We start from the raw sequence: 20139 nt of genomic DNA on the forward strand, positions 1-20139 counted from the left end.
CACAATTGCGGGGAGAAAAATAACATGCTTTTCTTCCACTTACAAGTTCTTCAGCAGAAGAATGAACATGGAAGTTATCTGACAAAAAAGCAGTCTTAATAAAGATATATGGTTGTTTTTTCAGGCTGATGGATAATGAGGCTGGAGGGGAGTATGGGAGAGGAAAAGAAATAGGAGGACCGGAGGTGAATTGGAAAAACTCACTCCCAAAAACTCCTTTCCCCTTTTAGTGCTACCCACCCCACACACTTGACCCACTGGATCCTCTTTCCCCCACATCTTTTCCATCTGTTCTCCTTCTCTCTCTTGATTGTTTACATCAATCTTTCTTACTTACAGGATCCAAAGGCTACATGCTTGTTATCCTGGAGCCTTTGTGCCATCTTTAACACTTTTTTCCTCACCTGACTTCATCAGCCCTGTTTTTTTCCTTGTCTGCTTCAACCTATCAGATACCTGACTGTGTCCACCTTCATCATTCCCCCTCCCTCACCTGTCTCCTTCACCCCATCATACCCTACCCCTCCTCAATCTACCTGTCACCTACTTGCCCCTGTTTCACCCCTTCTATCTTTATTACAGCTTCCTTTGCTTTCTGCTCTCAGTCATGATTCAGGGGTTCAACTCAACACATAACCAAATCTTCCCTCCACAGATCACTTCTGGCTTGCTGAGTTCCTCCAGCAGATTTTTTTTTGCTCAATATACACGTGATGTTCATCAGCCTTAACCTTTAGCTATCCCATCATCGTTGTCATCTGAGTCTGCAGAGGAGAACCAGTATATAAAATTCCCACACAAACTAAGTTTCTTCATGGACTTGCTGAATCAACATGCGCTGGTCCCAGTTCTAAATTGTCCTGTACTGTCTGCTGTGTAGAAGGTTCTGAGCTGATGTAACAATCAGGTGCATTGTCAACAACTGCCTCTTCTGATTTGGCATCGTTCAGCTCTGTGAGTAACACATTACTAAATGCTGGAAGACCTCAGCTCATCAAGTAGCATCTTTGGAGAGGAATAAGGTTGACATTTCAGGCTGACACTCTTCAACAAAATGCTGCTTATCTCCATAGATACTGCTTGACCTGTTGAGTTCCTCCAGCATTTTCTGTGTGCTGTTCAAAATTTCCAACATCTGCAGAATCCCTTGGGTCCACATTCAGCTCCGTGAGTCTGGCAACTATGAGTGCTTCAGAAGTTAGGAAAGCTTGGGAATGTGGCCAAGGTGAGTATTGCGGAATGGATTGGGCTGGAGTATGGCCGAGAACCATATTTAAATCATCTATATTTTGTAAGGCAAAATAAATTGTGAATAAGAGACTATTGTCGTGTGGCTCGCTGTGGTAGACCTCTGTACTCATGTGGTGTCCCTCTCTTCGATGACGAAGGACAATCTTATTGTGGTTCTGCATTATGGATTGGATTATTGCATTAATGGACTAGACTTTTTTATATTCTGTGCTTTTCGCCCATTCCTTTTTGTTGTGTTGGGGAGGGGATTTGGGGGTCAGTGTTCTTGGGTTCTATTATTGACAATAAACAGGACTGGTCAAAGAACACTGAGGCTGTCTACAAGAAGGGTCAGAGCCATCTCTACTTCCTGAGGAGACTGAGGTCTTTTAACATCTGCCGGATGATGTTGAGGATATTCTACGAGTCTGTGGTGGCCAGTGCTATCATGTTTGCTGTTGTGTGCTGGGGCAGCAGGCTGAGGGTAGCAGACACCAACAGAATCAACAAACTCATTCATAGGGCCAGTGATGTTGTGGGGGTGGAACTGGACTCTCTGATGGTGGTGTCTGAAAAGAGGGTGCTGTCCAAGTTGCATGCCATCTTGCAAGATGTCTCCCATCCACTCCATAATGTACTGGTTAGGCACAGGAGTACATTCAGCCAGAGACTCATTCCACTGAGGTGTAACATTGAGCATCATAGGAAGTCATTCCTGCCTGTGGCTATCAAACTTTACAACTCCTCCCTCGGAGTGTCAGACACCCTGAGCCAATAGGCTGGTCCTGGACTTAGTTCCACTTGGCATAATTTACTTATTATTATTTAATTATTTATGGTTTTATATTGCTATATTTCAACACTATTCTTGGTTGGTGCGACTGTGACGAAACCCAATTCCCCTCGGGATCATAAAGTATGTCTGTCTGTCTGTCTGTGTCTGTTTTTATGTGGGGGAGGAAGAATTCAGGGAGCAAAGTTCTTGTTGCATTTTGTGTGGGGGAGGGGTTTTGGGGTTGATTATTTGTTACATTTTGTGTGGGGGAGGTGGTTTGGGCTCGATGTTCTTGCGTTTTGTGTGAGGAGTTATTTGGGAGTTGATGATCGTGATGCTGTTTTTTTGTGCAGGGGTGGGTTTGATGTTTGCCTTTGAATGACACATGGTTTTTCTTTATTTCGTAGCTATCTGGAGAAGACAAATCTCAGATTTGTATATGGATACGTACTTTAATAATAATGAATCTTTGAGTGTGAAATGTTGAGGACAAACATATGCATGCCATCTGTCACAGTGGTCTGTGAACCCCTGTTGGTGACGGGCTCTGAGGTGACTTGGCTTACGGTTCCCCACACCTTACAAATAGTTTCTGAAGGCCGCAGTTAAGCTTCTTACTGTAGTTGTGTGGCCTTCTGCAGGAAGTTGGGAAGATGGAGGGTGAAGTTCAGTATACTACAATGTGTATATGAGATGTCTGCCATGCCTGAATGACTGGAGGTGTGTCTGATGTGTGAATGTGAGTGCTATTGTTGGAGGATGGGATTTGTTTTCCCCCATTTGTGATCAGATATGTGTGGTTATTACACTTCTCCAGTACTGAGACAAATCCCTGTAGCAACTGTTTTTCCAACTACTTCTTTCAACTGTTCATGCAGGTCCCTTGGGCCTACTTTTATTCAACCCTGAAGTGAAGATTGCCCTATGTTACTTGAAATATGGGAACTTTAAAACATGTTTTCATGCTCAATTTTTGGAGCATAGTTTTAGCTAAAGTTTGCTATTTTTTTTTTGAACATGTGTTGTTTTACTCTTCTGCTGATAGAAATCAAAGAACCCAGGTTCCAGGCAGCTTGTGATTTCTGTTTTCTAATGGTTAGGTACATTTTTGTGCCCAATGTTATGGATTTATTTGGCACTTGTTACTTATTTTTTTAAATGAATTGCATTACTGCATTTCTTGTGTCTTAAATTGCCCACAAAAAAATTTTCCTTTCCCTTTGCTCGTAATAATCAGCCCTTCTGATTTCTAACATCCCTTCCCATTCCCATTCCCCATATAAGCTGAATATGTTTTCTTCCGAGGAGTACAACTTGTCAATGATGAGTATTTTGTCATTGTATACCTTCTTAACCTGACTTGTATTGGTACCTGGTTCACATCTGTCTTAGCTTGTGAAAGTGAAACCCATATGTATATCTTTCTCATCGACCCCACTACTCCAGTGTTCTCCCAGGCAGCACACTCAACTTGTATTAGGGTTAACAACATTGTATCCTTGATGGAAAATTTGTAGAAGGCTTCTCCCGGTTTCATTTTTCGTTCCTATGACCCAGATTCTGAAACCTTGTCAATATTTATGGCATCTTCTAAATGGAGTTGTGTGGATGGCCATTTGCAGCAATTCACCAATCTCACAACTTGCTGCGCTGTTCAGCTCCCCATAGTGCTAATAAGACCAGTAGTTTCTCACACAGCTTCAACCCCGCCCACCTGCTCAGGACCTGTAATGCAAACGTGCAGTCAACACTGACTCACCTGATTCTCAGGATCCTGTGAGTCATTTTAGTTTAAGTCACTTCCAAGCCCTTATACTCCTCGGCTGTCTCCTCTAACCCGATTGTAACTAGAGTCTCCAAAGACTGACAAACTGGATCAGCTGAGAGTTAGGAGAGTAAACGAAGTTGTTCAACATGAGTACAAACAATGATGTGGGGAAAATTAGGGTGCAGTTTTCTATATAAGAAAATCCCTCAGTTGATAGGACTGTAATAATAACAATAATTAAGAAACCTAGTTTGTCCTATCTCTACTCTGCAGCCACAGCTTGATTCTACACATGTAAGTAATTCTGGCCACCATTCTAGGTTGGTCATAAGCTATGTGGTTGTGCTCCTTGATGGTCCTTCTGTGATTCTTGGGACTAATCTGGGGATACCCACCCGCCCCACCACCACCTGTCTCTCCATTAGCTGAATAAGAAAACTGTCATCAATATCAAACTGAGCAGGCAATTTCCTGAGTATAGGATCCATTGATAGTGATAAGGTAATTTCTTGGATACAGGACTGTCAATAACCTGTCTTCTTGCACCTACTATACATTTAAGGTCATCCTAAACTCAGCTATCCCCATTTTAACTTGCATGTCATTCCAGTTACTCACATGTGTGTCTCTGAACTACATTATTCCTGCACTGCTAATAACATTTGTAAAAAAAACACGAAATGCTGTCAGAACTCAGCAGGCCAGACAGCATCTATGGGAGGAGGTAATAACGACATTTCGGGCCGAAACCCTTCATCAGGAGTGAAGTAACATGGGATGGTCGAGGGGGGATAAGAAGTGGGGGGAGGGATAAAGTAGAGAGCTGGGAAGTGATAGGCTGGAACAAAATGAGCTACGGGGGAGAATTATGGGAAATAAAAGAGAAAGAAAGGTAGGGCTGGGGAGAGAGGTTATAGTGAGGGAGGAAAAAGAGAGAGAAAGAGAACCAGACTAAAGTAATAGATAGGGATGGGAGTAAGGGTGGGGGGCAGGGGTATCAACGGAGGTCATGTTCATGCTGGCAGGAGGGAGGCCACCTAGGCGGGAGATAAGGTATTGCTCCATTGACCTGCGTGTGGCCTCATCTTGACGGTAGAGGAGGCCATTTTCAGACATGTCAGAGTGGTCTGTGGAATTGAAGTGTGTGGCCACAGGGAGATCCCGCCACTGCTGGAGGACCGAGCGAAACGGTCTCCCAGTCTGCAGCGGGTCTCCCCACTATATAAATGGCCACATCGGGAGCACCGGATACAGTATATCACCCCAGTTGACTCGCGGGTGAAGTGGTGCCTCACCTGAAAGGACTGTCTGGGGCCTAGGATGGTGGTGAGGGAAGAAGTGTGGGGGCAGGTGTAGCACTTCTTCCGTTTGCAGGGATGAGTCCCCGGAGGGAGGGATGGGGGGGATGAATGGACAAGGGAGTCATGTAGGGAGCGATCCCTGCGGAAAGCCGAGAGTGGGGGGGAGGGGAAGATGTGGTTGGTGATGGGATCACGTAGGAGGTGGCGGAAGTTACGGAGGATTATGCATTGGATCTGTAGGGTGTACTTATTCCGTTTGCAAGGATGAGTGCCTGGAGGGAGGTCCGTGGGGAGTGATGGGGGGGATGAATGGACAAGGGAGTCGAGTAGAGAGTGATCCCCATAGAACACTTCTTCCATTTGCAGGGATGAGTGCCACTTCTTCCGTTTCTGGGGAGACCCGCCACAGACTAGGAGACCGTTTCGCCAAACACCGGCCTTGGTCCTTCAGCAGTGGCGGGATCTCCCTGTGGCCACACACTTCAATTCCACAGACCACTCCCACTCCGTCATGTCTGTCCATGGCCTCCTGTACTGTCAAGATGAGGCCTCACGCGGGTCGATGGTGCAATACCTTATTTCCCGCCTAGGTAGCCTCCTTCCTGCTGGCATGAACATGACCTCCGTTGATACCCCTGCCCCCCACCCTTACCCCCATCCCTATCTATTATTTTAGTCTGGTTCTCTTTCTCTCTCTTTTTTCCCCCTCAATATAATGTCTCCCCCCAGCCCTACCTTTCTCTTTTATCTCCCACAATTCTCCACCTTCCCCCTAGCCCATTTCCCTCCAGCCTATCACTTCCCAGCTCTCTACTTTATCCCTCCCCCCACTTCTTATCCCCCCTCGACCACCCCATGTTACTTCACTCCTGATGAAGGGTTTCGGTCTGAAACGCCGTTATTATCTCCTTCCATAGATGCTGTCTGGCCTGCTGAGTTCTGCCAGCATTTCGTGTTTTTTAATTTATTTCCAGCATCTGCAGATTCACTCGTGTTGCCTAATAACATTTGTGTTCATTTTCAAATCCTTTGACTTCACCTCCACCTACATCTGTATGACAATGTATACCGACAACCTATCGAGGTCTTTGTACTTCAGTTTTGATTGTTTTGCATATCCTCTGTTTTCATTGGGTATGCTGAGCTGTCTGTTTGCTAAGCTTTAAAAAAATCCATTCTAAACCTCTCTCTTTTTCACATTTGAGAATTTCCATAACTTTAAAGTTACAGAACTTGAATTATTATACATTTAAAGTAGAAATAACTTGAGAATTGACTCGCAAACAGAAATGGACACAATAGTATTTAATATGGTACAATGGAAGAAGATTGTTATGCTAATCAGTGATCAGGTACTTTCAGCAAAGTAATCAGAAAATGTTCTGTTCCCACATTGACTAATTTTCTTACCTGTGTGCTGTACCTAATCCTTAAGCAGCCGTGGTTGGGACTTTAACTTGCTGATTAAGTTGTCTTCACATTAAATACATGTGTAAAATATTATTTTCTTTGTGTTGTGATGCACCATCAATAACTCTCTGAGACGTGAGGCAAGATATAGGCTTTTATTGGCTGGAAGAAAGAACAAGCAGCAATTGACCACCATACTACATTCTGGAGACTGAGGGCAGGGCTCAGGCCCCAATCGCCTTTATACCGGGGTCTGTGGGAGGAGCCACAGGAGCAGTCAGCGGGGGGGGGGGTGGGGGGAAGGGGGGGCGTGTCCAGACAGGTATATATAGTTCACCACATGTTGTTAGCTGTTTAATCTGAGCAATACTTAACTCTAGTGATGCATGTCATTCTGCTCAGCCAGTCTCTTCAGTATGTACCCAAGCACTGATTTTAGCAGGTAATTGAAATGATGGGGGAGGGGGAACTCAGGTTGTTTAGATTTCTGAAAACCTCATTGAAATAGAAGTTGTGGCTGTATGAGCAAGTTATAAAAGAAACAGAGGGGCGGAATGCTTTACTACTTAATATCTTGTAAAATTATTTTAAGATATTTCCACAACAAGATTGTAATCTTGAATGTTGAAATAACTTTGAAATATCCATGTAAATTTTATAATCTAAGCTTTCAGCTTTGAAGAGCAATACAGATGTTGAACTGAAATAAAGCCATTTTGGACATCTCTTCCTGATAGTTACTGGGAAAGGGAAACTCCTCTATATAATGTTTTGGGATTTGAAATATTTCCTTCCACCCAGATACTTGAGTCCAATGATTCAATACAATATTAGAGAATGTATACAGTATACATCCTGAAATCCTTAAAACAGAAAAAAACAAAGAATGAATGATAGATAAAGTTAGAACCCCAAAGCCTCCTTCCTCTCTGCTACCACAAGCAATAACAAAAACTTCAACCCTTCCCCCTGCCTCTCCACCACTTCCTCCAGCAAAAGCATCAACCCCCACCCCCAACCAAGCAAGCAGTAGCAACGCCTACAGAGAACATGATCTAAAGTCCATCCCAATACTTCGATATCTCAAACAGGTTCTTTCTCACTACTAAGGGAGAAAAATATTTTGCTCCTGCCACAATGGGAGAGGAGACCAATAGCTTGCTGTTTTGATCTGCCATGTCACTTGTCCAAGGCCCCTGACTCGAGGACCAACAGACTCTCACTCACCATTGAGTGAGATTTTTCAAGTCCAGAGGCCTTATTTCAACAGTAGCGTACGCTGTCTTCTTACTATCTCAATGTTTCAATCTCCCATGATGCTTCAGTTGGTGACACTGTTGAGGAATCATGCCAGACCCCAAAGGCACACCTCTTTCAGACCGCGGCTGGAGATATTGAAGTGCCAGGCTGCTTGGCGAATTTGGAGAGCAAGAACCCACTGCCCGTGAAGAACTGTAGTTTGAGCTGCAGCTGTAGATCACTGACTCCGACAGGACCCCAGTCACCTTGAGAAGAAAAAAAGACATATGAGAAGAGGAGAATTAAACTTTCGTGGATGAACTGGAAGAAATTGCTGAGGTGCACCAAAACCTATGTTACTATCTTTAGCTCCTCCCACTCCTGATGTTGATTAGTGATCAATTAGTAGACTGTTTGAGGGTAGTTCATACAATAAACTCTTCTCAGGCTTCCAGCTGGGTACAGGTATCAATTATAACTGGTGCTTTGATGACAAACTCTGCCGTCTTCATCAGGGATTGATGCCGAGGCATGTCTAGTCCGGTGGTATATATACCCTTATCGTCTGTCTATCCTGATTGCTGAGTCCTCATCCAGTCAGGTTTCCACTCTTCCACCTTGTTTACAATCGAATTCCAGCTCTTACTTAGAGTGAGACTTTCTTCTTTGTTGAAATTCTTTTCCTCTAGTTTTATTTGAACAGCTTCCTTCACTAGGCGTTCGCAAAAGCCATTGTAGTTTTGTGCTGTTGAAGTCAATCCTATGGTCATTGCAAATGCAATGTTCTGCTATTGCTGATTTCTCCAGGTAACCCAAACGGATACACTCTCTGTGCTCCTTGATGCTGGTTTCCACTGTGTATTCCATCTGGCCAATATGCACTGCTCCACATTCACGGGGAGTACTGTAAAAGCCAGCCATTCAGAGACCCAGGTCATCTTTGACCTGCATACGCTGTGATTTGAGCTTCCTTGTGGGTGTGTGGATCGCATTAATCCAGTTCTTCAGAATTCTGACTATCCTTCCAGAAACTGTGGAAATATAGGAAAGACAGGTGGTAGCAATGGGTACATCCTCACTGGTAAATATTTTTTTAACAGAGATGAAGATCTCCATAAGATATAAAATCAGAATTAGGCCATTTGGCCCATCAAGTCTGCTCTGCCATTTCATCTTGGCTGATTTCAATTTTCCTGTCAGCCCCAATCTCCTGCCTTCTCCCCATAAACCTTCATGCCCTGACCAATCAAGGAATCTCTTAACCTCTGGCTTAAATATACATACAGACTTGGCCTCCACAGTTGCCTGTGGCAAAGAATTCCACAGATTCACCATCCTCTGGCTGAAAAAATTCCTCCTCATCTCCATTCTAAAAGGGCACCTGTTTATTTTGAGGCTGTCCTCTGGTTTTTGACCCTCCCACCATAGGAAGCATCTTCTCCACATCCATTCTGTCAGGTGCTTTCAACATTCCATAGGCTTCAATAAAGCCACCACTCATTCTTTTGATTTCTAGTAAATAGCCATCAAACCTCCTTCATATGGCAAGCCATTCAATCCTGGAATCATTTTGGAGAACTTCCTTTGAATCTTCTCCAGTTACAGCATATCCTTTCTAAGATAAGGGGCCCAAACCTGCTCTCAATACTTCAAGTAAGGCTTCACCAGTGCTTTATACAGTTTTGACATTACATCTTTGCTTTTATATTCAGGTTCTTTTGAAATGAATGCTAACGTTGTACTTGCCTTCCTCACCACAGACTCAACCTGCAAATTAACATTAGGTAATCCTGCACAAGGACTCCTAAGTCCCTTTGCACCTCAGTAGAAACATAGAAAATCTACAACACAATACAGGCCCTTTGGCCCACAATGCTGTGCTGAACATGTACTTACTTTAGAAATAATCTAGGGTTACCAATAGCCCTCTATTTTTCTAAGATCCATGTACCTACCCAGGAGTCTCTTAAAAGACCCTATCGTATCTGCCTTCACCACAGTTGCCGGCAGCCCATTCTATGCATTCACCACTCTCTGCGTAAAAAAAAAACTTACCCCTGACATCTCTTCTGTACCTACTTCCAAGCACCTTAAAACTGTGCCCTCTCGTGTTAGCCATTTCAGCCCTGGGAAAAAGCCTCTGACTATCCACACGATCAATGCCCCTCATCATCTTGTACACCTCCATCAGGTCACCTCTCATCCTCCATCGCTCCAAGGAGAAAAGGCCGATTTCACTCAATCTATTCTCATAAGGCATGCTCCCCAATCCAGGCAACATTCTTGTAAATCTCCTCTGCACCTTTTCTGTAGTTTCCACATCCTTCCTGTAGTGAGGTGACCAGAACTGAGCACAGTACTCCAAGTGGAGTCTGACCAGGGTCCTATATAGCTGCAACATTACCTCTTGGCTCTTAAACTCAATCCCACAAGTGATGAAGGCCAATGTTCTGCATGCCTTCTTAACTACAAATTCCACGTCAGTTATCTCCTCCCTTGCCTCCCACGGTAGCCTGGGGTATATCTCATCTGGTTCCGGAGAGTTATTCAACTTGATGCTTTCCAAAAGCTCCAGCACATCCTCTTTCTTAATGTCTATATGCTCAAGCTTTTCAATTCACTGTAAGTCATCCCTACAATCACCAAGATCCTTTTCTGTAGTGACTACTGAAGTAAAGTATTCATTAAGTATCTCTGCTATCTCCTCCGGTTCCATACACACTTTTCCACTGTCACACTTGATTGCTCCTATTGTCTCACATCTTATCCTGTGTTCTGTATTTTCTCTCCATTTAGAAAATAGTCAACCCTTTCTTCTACCAAAGTGCATGACTATACACTTCTCGACTCTGTATTTCATCTGCCATTTTATGCCCATTCTTCTAATCTGTCTTGAGTCCTTTTGTAGCCTCTCTACATCCTTGGAACTACCTGCCTTTCCACCTACCTACGTTTCATTTGGAAAATTTGCAACAAAGCCATCAATTCCATCATTCAAATCATTGACATATAACGTTGAAAAAATCGGTCCCAACATAGACCGCTGCGGAACACCACTAGTCAGGAAAGGCTCCCTTTATTCCCATTCTTTGCCTTCTGGCAATCAGCCACTGCTTTACCCATGCTAGAATCTTTCCTGTGTTACCCTGGTCTTGTAGCTTGTTAAGCAGCCTCATGTGTGGCACCTTGTGAAAGACCTTCTGAAAGTCCAAGTACACAATATCAACTGATTCTCCTTTGTCTATCCTGCTTGTTACTACTTCAAAGAATTCAATAGTTGTGTCATGCAAGATTTTCCCTTGAGGAAACTATGCTGATTGTGGCCTGTTTTATCATGTACCTCCAAGTACCCTGAGACCTCATCCTTAAAAATTTACTCCCAACACCTTCCCAGCTATGGAGGTCAAACTAACTGGCCTATAGTTTCCTTTCATCTGCCTTTCTCCACCCTTGAAGGATTTTCCCATTTTCCAGAATGATTCCAGAATCTAGTGATTCTTGAATAGATCATTACTAATGCCTCCATGATCTCTTCAGCAACCACTTTCAGAACTCTGGGGTGTGTTTCCCAAGAACCTTCTCTCTATTTATGGTAACTTCACTCACTTCATGCCCCCGACGCCTGGAACTCCACCATACTGCTTGTGTCTTCCACAGTGAAGGGTGATACAAAATACTTGTACAATTCACCTGCTATTTTGTTGTCCCCCATTACTACCTCTCCATCATAGTTTTCCAGTGGTCCAATGTCCACTCTAGCCTTTCTTCTACAGTTTATGTATCTGAAGAAACTTTTGGTATTCTCTTTAATATTATTGGCTAGCTTCCTTTCGTCTGACATTCTTATCTTCTTAATGACTTTTTTAGTTGCCTCTGCTGGTTTTTAAAAGCTTCCCAATCCTTTAACTTCAAACTAATCTTTGCTCTATTATATGCCCTCTCTTTGGCTTTTATGTTGGCTTTGAGCTCTCTTATTGGCCACAGTTGTGCCATCTTTCCTTTAGAATACTTTCTTCTGTTTGGGGTGTATATATCCTGTGACTTGCGATTTGCTTTGAAAAATTCCAGCCATTGCTGCTCTACTGTCATTACTACCAGTGTTCTTTTCTAATCAATTCTGGCCAGCTCCCCTCTCATGCCTCTGTAATTCCTTCTACTCCACTGTAATACTGATACATCTGACTTCAGCTTCTCCTTCTCAAATTTCAGGGTAAATTCAATCATATTGTGATCACTTGCCCCAAAGGGTTCTTTTACCTTAAGCTCTCTAATCAATTCCAGTTCTTTCCACAGCACCCAATTCAGAATAGCTGATCCTCTGTGAGCTGCATTAAAAAACCATCTCATAGGCACTCTACAAACTCCCTTACTGTAATTTGGCACCAACCTGATTTTCCCAATCTACCTGCATATTGAAGTCTGCCATGGTTATTGTAATATTGCCCTTTTGGCATGCATTTTCCATCTTCCATTGTAGTTTGTTGGCCACATCCTTACTGCAGTTTGGGGGTGTCTGTATACAACTCTCAACAGACTCTTTTTACCCTTGCAGTTCCTTAACTCTATCCACAATGATTCCGATCCTATGTCACCTCTTTCTAATAACTTGACTTCATTTTTTACCAACAGAGCAACACCACCCCGTCTGCTTTCCTACCTGTCCTTTTGATAGAGTGTGTGTTCTTGGACATTAAGCTCCCAGCTATAACCTTCTTTTAGTCATGATTCAGTGATGCCTACAACATCATATTTTCCAATCAGTAACTGTGCTGCAAGTTCATCTACCTTATTCCATATACTGCACACATTCAGATACAGCACCTTCAGTCCTGAATTCACCTTTTTTGATTTTTTCGCACCATGCTCAACCTTTTGATTCCTAACTTTGTCTGAGGTCTTACCAATGTCTGTGCCGTAATCTTTCCACTAACTGTTCTGGTACTCTGGTTCCCATCCCCCTGCAACTCTAGTTTAAACCCCACTGTCTAACATTAACAAACCTTCCTGCTAGGATATTAGTCTCCCTCCAGTTCAGGCGCAAGCCATCCTTTCTGTCCCATCTTCCCTGGAAGAGAGACCAATGATCCAAAAATTTATGCCCTCGCTCCTACACGAACTTCTCAGTCATATGTTAAATTATATAATCCTAGTTCAGGCCTGATTAATATGTGGCACTGGTAGCAATCCTTAATCACATCTCTGGAAGTCCTCCCCTTTAACTTAGCACCTAACTCCCTAAATTCCCTATGCAGAAGCCTGTCTCTCATCCTACCCATGTCATTGGTACCTATATGGAACCATAACTTCTGGCTCTTCACTTGCGAATGTTGAGGACCTGATCCAAGATATCCTGGACCTTGGCACCCGGGATACCATGTGGGACCTCGTTCTCACCCATAGAACCTCCTGTATGTTCCCCTTACGAACAAATCCCAAATCATCATAGAGTGCCTCTTTTCCCCCCTTCACATCTGAGTCAGAGACCCCACCACTGCGACTTTCCTCTTTTAGGTAATCCTCCCCCCCCCCCCCCAATTGTTGAGGGGTATGGCTGCAGAAGTACTCTACACTGGCTCCTTAACCCCTATTACCCTTCCTGACTGCCATCCGGTTTCCTGTGTCCTGCACCTTAAGTGTAACTACCTCTTTATATGTTCTATCCATCACTCCTTCAGCGTCCCAAATGACTCAGAGTTCATCCAGTTTTAGCTCCAACTCCTTAATGCTCTAAGTAAGAACTTGAACTCAGTTGTAAACAAGTAGAAATCTGATTGGATGAGGATTAACCAATAAGAAGGGACAGATGATGGGGTATAAATACCACTGGACTAGACATGTCCAGGCATCATCCCTGATGAAGATGAAAGAGTTTGTCATTGAAACGTCAGTTAAAATCATTACCTGTACCCAGCTGGAAGCCCAAGAAGAATTTATTTGTCATAATACACCAGAAAAAATACTAGATCCGAATTCATATCTTTTCCTTCAATATTCCTTCTAGTCAAGATGGTGCCTGCGTACAATGCTCCCTTGGTTGATATCTCCTGGATAGATCATGAAACCATATATTTTACTGATATTATATCTTTTACATTTAAAGTTTCTCATCATGGATGTGATTCTGAGACTGTTGGAGCCTGTGATTTGCTGTCTGGATGTTTCAGTTTTCTGCAGTTTCAGAAGATTCTGGGAGGCAGAGGCAGCATGTGGGAACCTCGTGGCGGCCAGACTGCGAACTGATGTTCTACATCATTTTGCCAATTAAATCTTCTGTTGTTCGCCAGTTACAGCGGCAAGGGAGATTGAAACATCAATGCGAATGTGAAAACTTGGAGATCGTTTGGGTATTTCAACACTCTGCAGTCTCCGAGAGGAATCTGGGAGACAGAAATGGGTGCATGACATTCATGACAGGAAGGCTGTGGGACGGGGCACATGCAGTTGTTAGACTCCATTTCACTGATTAAAGCTTCCATTGTTTGCTGATTAGAGCAATGAGGAGGATTGAAACATTGAGGCAAATGTGGAGAGTGAGCGGCAGCTGCCTGTCTTTTGATCGCTCTGTACTGGAAAGGAAAAGGGGAGCTGTTGGGCCCAGAGAGTGTTCTCTATGTCTTCTGCATTTTAGATGTGGACTTGGACTACAGACATTTATTTAGTTGTAGTTTTTTTATATTCTTTGCTTTCTGCCTGATCTTTCCTGTTTTTTGTGCAGTGAGGAGGGATTTTGGGGTCGCTGTGTCATTGCATTTCTGTTCATTTTTTGTGCAGAGAGGCGGGATTGTTGGGGTTGATGACCATGCTGCCTTTCTTTCCTTTCTTTGTTTCATGGCTACCTGGAAAAGAATTTCAAGTTGTATACTTTGATAATAAATGAACCATTCTGTCATATATTTATTTACTATGTATATGATATTGCTGATGAACTGAGTGAACTGTATGTGTCTCTGAAATTTATTTATAAAACTTTCTTTATAAAATCTATATTTTCTATTTCACTTACAGGAATGTTTCACACCATTCATAAATGGCAGCTTCTTTGAACATGAGGGTCAGCCATATTGCGAGATGCATTACCATGAGCGTCGCAACTCCCTGTGCTCTGGATGTCAGAAGCCTATCACAGGCCGTTGTATCACTGCTATGGGAAAGAAGTTCCATCCTGAGCATTTTGTCTGTGCCTTCTGCTTGAAACAGCTCAACAAGGGCACCTTCAAAGAGCAGAATGACAAGCCCTATTGTCACAACTGCTTCATTAAGCTCTTCTGTTAGATTCATCCCACCAGCCACCTCTTCAGGTCAATCATTCCTCTACTTCCACAAACTCATACTCAAGCACATGATCCTAATGGGAACAGAGATCTCCATCTTTTAGGGGTAATGCAGATGTTGGACTAAAATTTAAAAAAAAAAATCCTTGTGCATCTCCTTTCTCTAATAGTGACTGAGAAAAGAAAAAATCCTCTAGGTGAGATTCAAAATACCATTTTCACTCAGTGTCTACCCCACAACCTCAGGTGATTAACTTTCATCCATTTTTTGTAGGCTGCTAAGAAGCTATTAAAACAAATGTCTTGCATCCAAATCAGCATTGAAAAATTACCATTGGACTCTGTCCAATTCAACTCTTTGATTTTTTTTTAGAATTGCATAGACCATTTTAACATTACAAATGCCACCCCGAAGAGTAAATCTATTATGAGGCTTTTTCCTTTGTCGAAGAAGTAAACTAAAAAGTGAATAAATAATTGCAGTTGAACAATTCCCTGAATGTCTTGGTAAAGTTAACTGCATCAGAACAAACCCCTAAAAGAACCCACTGAACTAGCAACAAATCTACAGAGAACTATATAAAACAGATGTTGGCGCTGGAAAGCAGAAGTATTTTTTTGAGAAATGTCACTGTTGCACACCAGTGTCTCCTTGATGTCAGTAAAGCCTTTGACCGTAACTGAAGCAATAATATTTCTTGGCGATGGTCACAATCGCACTTCCTATGTTGGAATGCAGGGGAGTTTCCTTCTGTAGATGTATTTGATAGAACTTTTACAGTACTGTACCTTTTTATCCTCTAGTTTCAGTTACCTGAAGAGTTCATAATTCTGAACTTCCTTGTTGGAGCTTTGTGATTTTAAGATCATGACAACCACTTTTTGTAAGCCACACATCACATGTGTAGGTGATGCTAGTAATTTTTGTGCTTTCTTACAATATTAATGACTAATTCTTACATGGAAATTTAAAAGACTCTTAGATGGGACACTGCCTATTCACTTTTATAGCACAAGAATGGTTTTAATCTTTTGGGCATGTCCTAACATGATGCCTGTGAATGGAAATTTTTTCAATTGTGAGCCTGCTGTATTTTTATCAACTTCCTTCATTGCCTAATTTGCCAATAATTTATCTTTTTATGAAATGTCTTAATTCCTGCTGTTAAGCTTTTTTGGGGGTCTTCCCACCTAATGTGTTGTAATATTTTGTCTGTCATCCTACGAGTAATTCAGTTTTTTTTTAAAAAGCAGTGGTAACTGCCAAGGTTGGAAGTTTTCTTGTGCCATTTTAACTGGTCACGCTCTGATAAATTGAAGCCTCACTAGTGTTTACAATGCATTGAATTCAGTCTGCCATTAAACCAAAGGGAATCGCTCAAGAATGAGAGAAATTGTTTTAAGGAAATAATCTTGATTCCTTTCTCTGATCGGTAATAATCAGCTATGTTTGACTACATCTTTGTACATCTTTTAATCATGGCTTATACAATCTCATATATAGTCTCATGACTTTTTGACAATAAAAGTGCTTTTCACTTTATTTTAATTGGTTGGTTTTTATTTGAACTATCCAAATCAACCTTGTGATTTTTCCATATGCTGATTTTGAAATTATCCTGCTGAATAGATCATTTTCTTTTTGTAATTGATTTAACCAAAGTAATTTTGGTTCTTGTGCAAGGTGTTAAAATTTGAAGAGTTGAAGAAAATATGTGAAAAATTTTGAGACTAAGCTTGAAAAAATAAAGAAAGAAGCAGAGTTCAGTAATTTTGAAGAATGCAAATAATTAGAAGACCATGCAAAGAAGACAACTATCAAGAAATGAATACATACCAAATACAGTGAATTCTGGTCAGTTGGGGCACATTGGAACCGGTATGTTTGGAACCAATTTGCTGAAGTTCCATGAAAGTTGTTAAAAGGCATAACAAAGTCCAAACTACTGCTTAACTGAGTAACAAATAATGCATTTAAATGAAATACAGACTAAATTAGAACACTACTAGTACTACTACAGCTTTATAAAACTGTGTTTTAGTTCTAATAGTTATCGACAGAGGAATTCATTACTCCAGTGCTCTTTTGATTGACTGTAAAAGAACAAGATCAGTGCAGACACCTATTGCAGATATCTTCATTGCCTTCCTGCATTAAGTCAAAATAAAACACAAAATGATCAAAAATCTGCACCTGTTGGCCCAAATGGATAACATAACACAAGCACGTGCAACTGAGACTATTTAAAACTTGTTTGTTCCATTATGTCTGTGGTAATTTCTGGCATAACCAAGCCTGAATGCTTGAAACCACAGTGAGCAAAATAGTTCCAAATTGCCTTACAACTTATTTCTCACCGTCAGTAACAAAAACCGTTGCTTTATGAATATAAGCATACATAGTGACACTAGTTAAAAACTGATTGCTCTAAACAAGGTGTAGTGTCATAACAGCTTCACAAGTGCACTTGACTAATTAGTTAGAAACTGTTTGGCAACTGTTTCCTGCCCAATTCAGTGGAGAAAGTGCAGTGCAAGTAGACAGTAAGATGCAAGGTTGTGATAAGGTTGATTGTAAGGTCAAGAGTCCACCTATTGTACTAAATGTTATGAAATAGGAGTCTTAAAACAGTGGGGTGCTACTGATTTAGGAATTTAATTTGAAATCAGTCACTTAAATTCCTTCAGTCATGCCTATTTGCAGCCAAATGTAACAATATATTTTATACTTGGGAATCAAAGTGGAAAATGAATGAGCTATAAGCAGGTTAACTTAATGGTTGCCAGGTTTTTGAAATGGAAAAGAAGGTGACAAGTGAGGTTCCGGTTCTTCGTCCCCATGAGGACAGTGGAATCATCTTCACCAGAGAGCTGCAATAGTTCCTGCACAAATCTAGATGGGTAATAAATGTTGATCTTGCCAGCAATGCTCAAAGATGAATAATAAAAACAGAAATTCAAGAGTATGGACAAACATAGTGTTTCATACGGAATATGGGTAAGAAGCACACTAGGATTGGTTTCTTTGTAACAGTGGGAAGTTGTAGCTAAAATACATAAAATTATGCTAGATCCAGGCAGGGTCAAACTACGAAAAATCCATTTCACTTTGTGAAGAAGTCAATAATTATGGAGGTGAAGTTGAAATTAATTGTTAGAAGGATCAGAGTGGGATTAAAATCAAAACTGATTTCACTCAATGTACAGAGGGTGTCTAAAATTCTTTGCTTGAAATGATAGCAATTGCAGAAATTAACACATTCAACAAGTACAAAGATAAGCATTTGATGAGATATAAGCCACTGTGGTTGCAACCAAAGCCTGAGTAGAGATGGGAGCGTGAAGCATGGATACATTAGGATAAATGGCAGCTCTCCTGTCCCTAACTGGCGTAATTTCACATGGATGTGTCAAAGGTAAGAAACGATAACTGGTGACATTAATTGTGCAAGTTTTCAGTGTTAAAAGAATCAGTATTTTCATTGCTCCTTCAGAACAAATAACAATTAAATAATGAACCATCCATTGGATGATATGGTAACTTAATTCTTGGACATAAATAGAATCATCAACAAAGTACTGATAAGAGTTGAATCATAAAAGCAAGTCATTATGAGGTGAAAGAAGGTTGGAGGGTATGTGTATAAATGTTTAAGCATAGCAAATGTGTGTATTATAATTTTTTCCAAATCTCTTATTTGGCATCTAATGATTAAATAATTATTTTCCAAGTTGTAACACCTTGCACTTAACTATATTAAACTTTTATCTTGCCTACTTTTGTGTTTCTTATTGGCTGATTAATTTACCACCAACCACAAAATTATAAGGCATTTATAAACTATATAAACGTGTTCCAGAAATTTCTGCAGGGTTTTGTAATTTTTGTGCAGAAGAACAATTCAACAAAAATATCACAAAGGCAGTTTAAATTTTCCACCTGTATTCTCAGGGTTTTGCATATAGTGAAGTTTCCAGGAGCTATGAAAAATTTGAGGTTAATAAGAAGATCAGATGGTTTCAGGGTTTATTTTGACATTACTGTTTTATATATAGTTTCAAACTACTTAAAACTCAACTGCATTGAGGTATACTTCAGAATGGTTGAAACTGTGAGGATTTGAAGTGTTTTAAACACTTTGTAATAAAAGGTCTTCCCCAATGTTTGAAAATTTGAATATTTGAAATACTTCCTGTAGCTAATAAATTGGATACTGAGTGCATGTGTGTTTGTGGCCTTCCGCTGCTGTAGTGAATCCACTTCAAAGTTCAATGTCTTGTGCATTCAGAGATGCTCTTCTGCACACCACTGTTGCAGCACATGGCTATTTGAGTTACTGCCACCTTCCTGTTAGCTTGAACCAGTCTGGCCATTCTCTAAATTCTCTCATTAACAAGGCATTTTGGCAAACAGAACTGCCGCTCATTGGATTTTTTTTGGTTTTTCACATCATTAATCCAAAGATGAATGTGTGAGGAGGTCAGTAGTTTCTGAGAAATACAAGTCATCCTGTCTGGTACCAATAATCATTCCACGGTCAAAGTCACTTTGATCACATTTCTTCCCCATTCTCAACTGAACCTCTTGACCATGTCTGCATGGTTTTATGCATTGAGTTGCTGCCACGTGATTCACTCACAGATTTGATATTTGCATTAACAAGTAGGTGTACTTAATTTAGTGTACAAAAATAATACATGCATATCCAGCATTACCATGGCAAATCTAATCCAATACGTGTGATTAATTTCATGTGCTTTCTATGTTATCTTTTTGGCAAGGAGTTGTCCCCATGTTTGGGGAAAAAGTTCTATAGAAAATCAATGGTCTTTGTAATTATAATATTTTAAAGATGATTAAAGTACTGATGCTTTTAAGGAATATAAAAGTGGATATGTCTCCAGGTCCTGACAGGATATTCCCCAGGACCTTGAGGGAAGTTGGTGTAGAAATAGCAGGGGCTCTGACAGAAATATTTCAAATGTCATTCGAAACAGGGATGGTGCTGGAGGATTGGCGTATTGCTCATGTTGTTACATTGTTTAAAAAGGGTTCTAAGAGTAAACCTAGCAATTATAGGCCTATAAGTTTGATGTCAGTGGTGGGTAAATTAATGGAAAGTATTCTTAGAGATGGTATATATA

At 41.2% G+C, this 20139-nt stretch overlaps 1 protein-coding gene across 3 annotated transcripts in view; it reads left to right on the forward strand.

Annotated features, from left to right (window-relative positions):
* Window positions 1-16537, forward strand: part of LOC132404285 (paxillin-like) — a 185303-nt gene extending 168766 nt beyond the window's left edge. For all 3 annotated transcript variants that reach the window (XM_059988454.1, XM_059988455.1, XM_059988456.1), the window contains one exon: window positions 14729-16537. In XM_059988454.1, the coding sequence (XP_059844437.1) occupies window positions 14729-14995 (267 nt within the window). In that variant the 3' untranslated portion in view covers window positions 14996-16537. The remainder of the gene's footprint in view (window positions 1-14728) is intronic.
* The last annotated feature ends 3602 nt before the right edge of the window (window positions 16538-20139 follow it).

This window comes from Hypanus sabinus, chromosome 13, assembly GCF_030144855.1.
Source record: "Hypanus sabinus isolate sHypSab1 chromosome 13, sHypSab1.hap1, whole genome shotgun sequence".
In the NCBI taxonomy this organism is placed as follows: domain Eukaryota; kingdom Metazoa; phylum Chordata; class Chondrichthyes; order Myliobatiformes; family Dasyatidae; genus Hypanus; species Hypanus sabinus.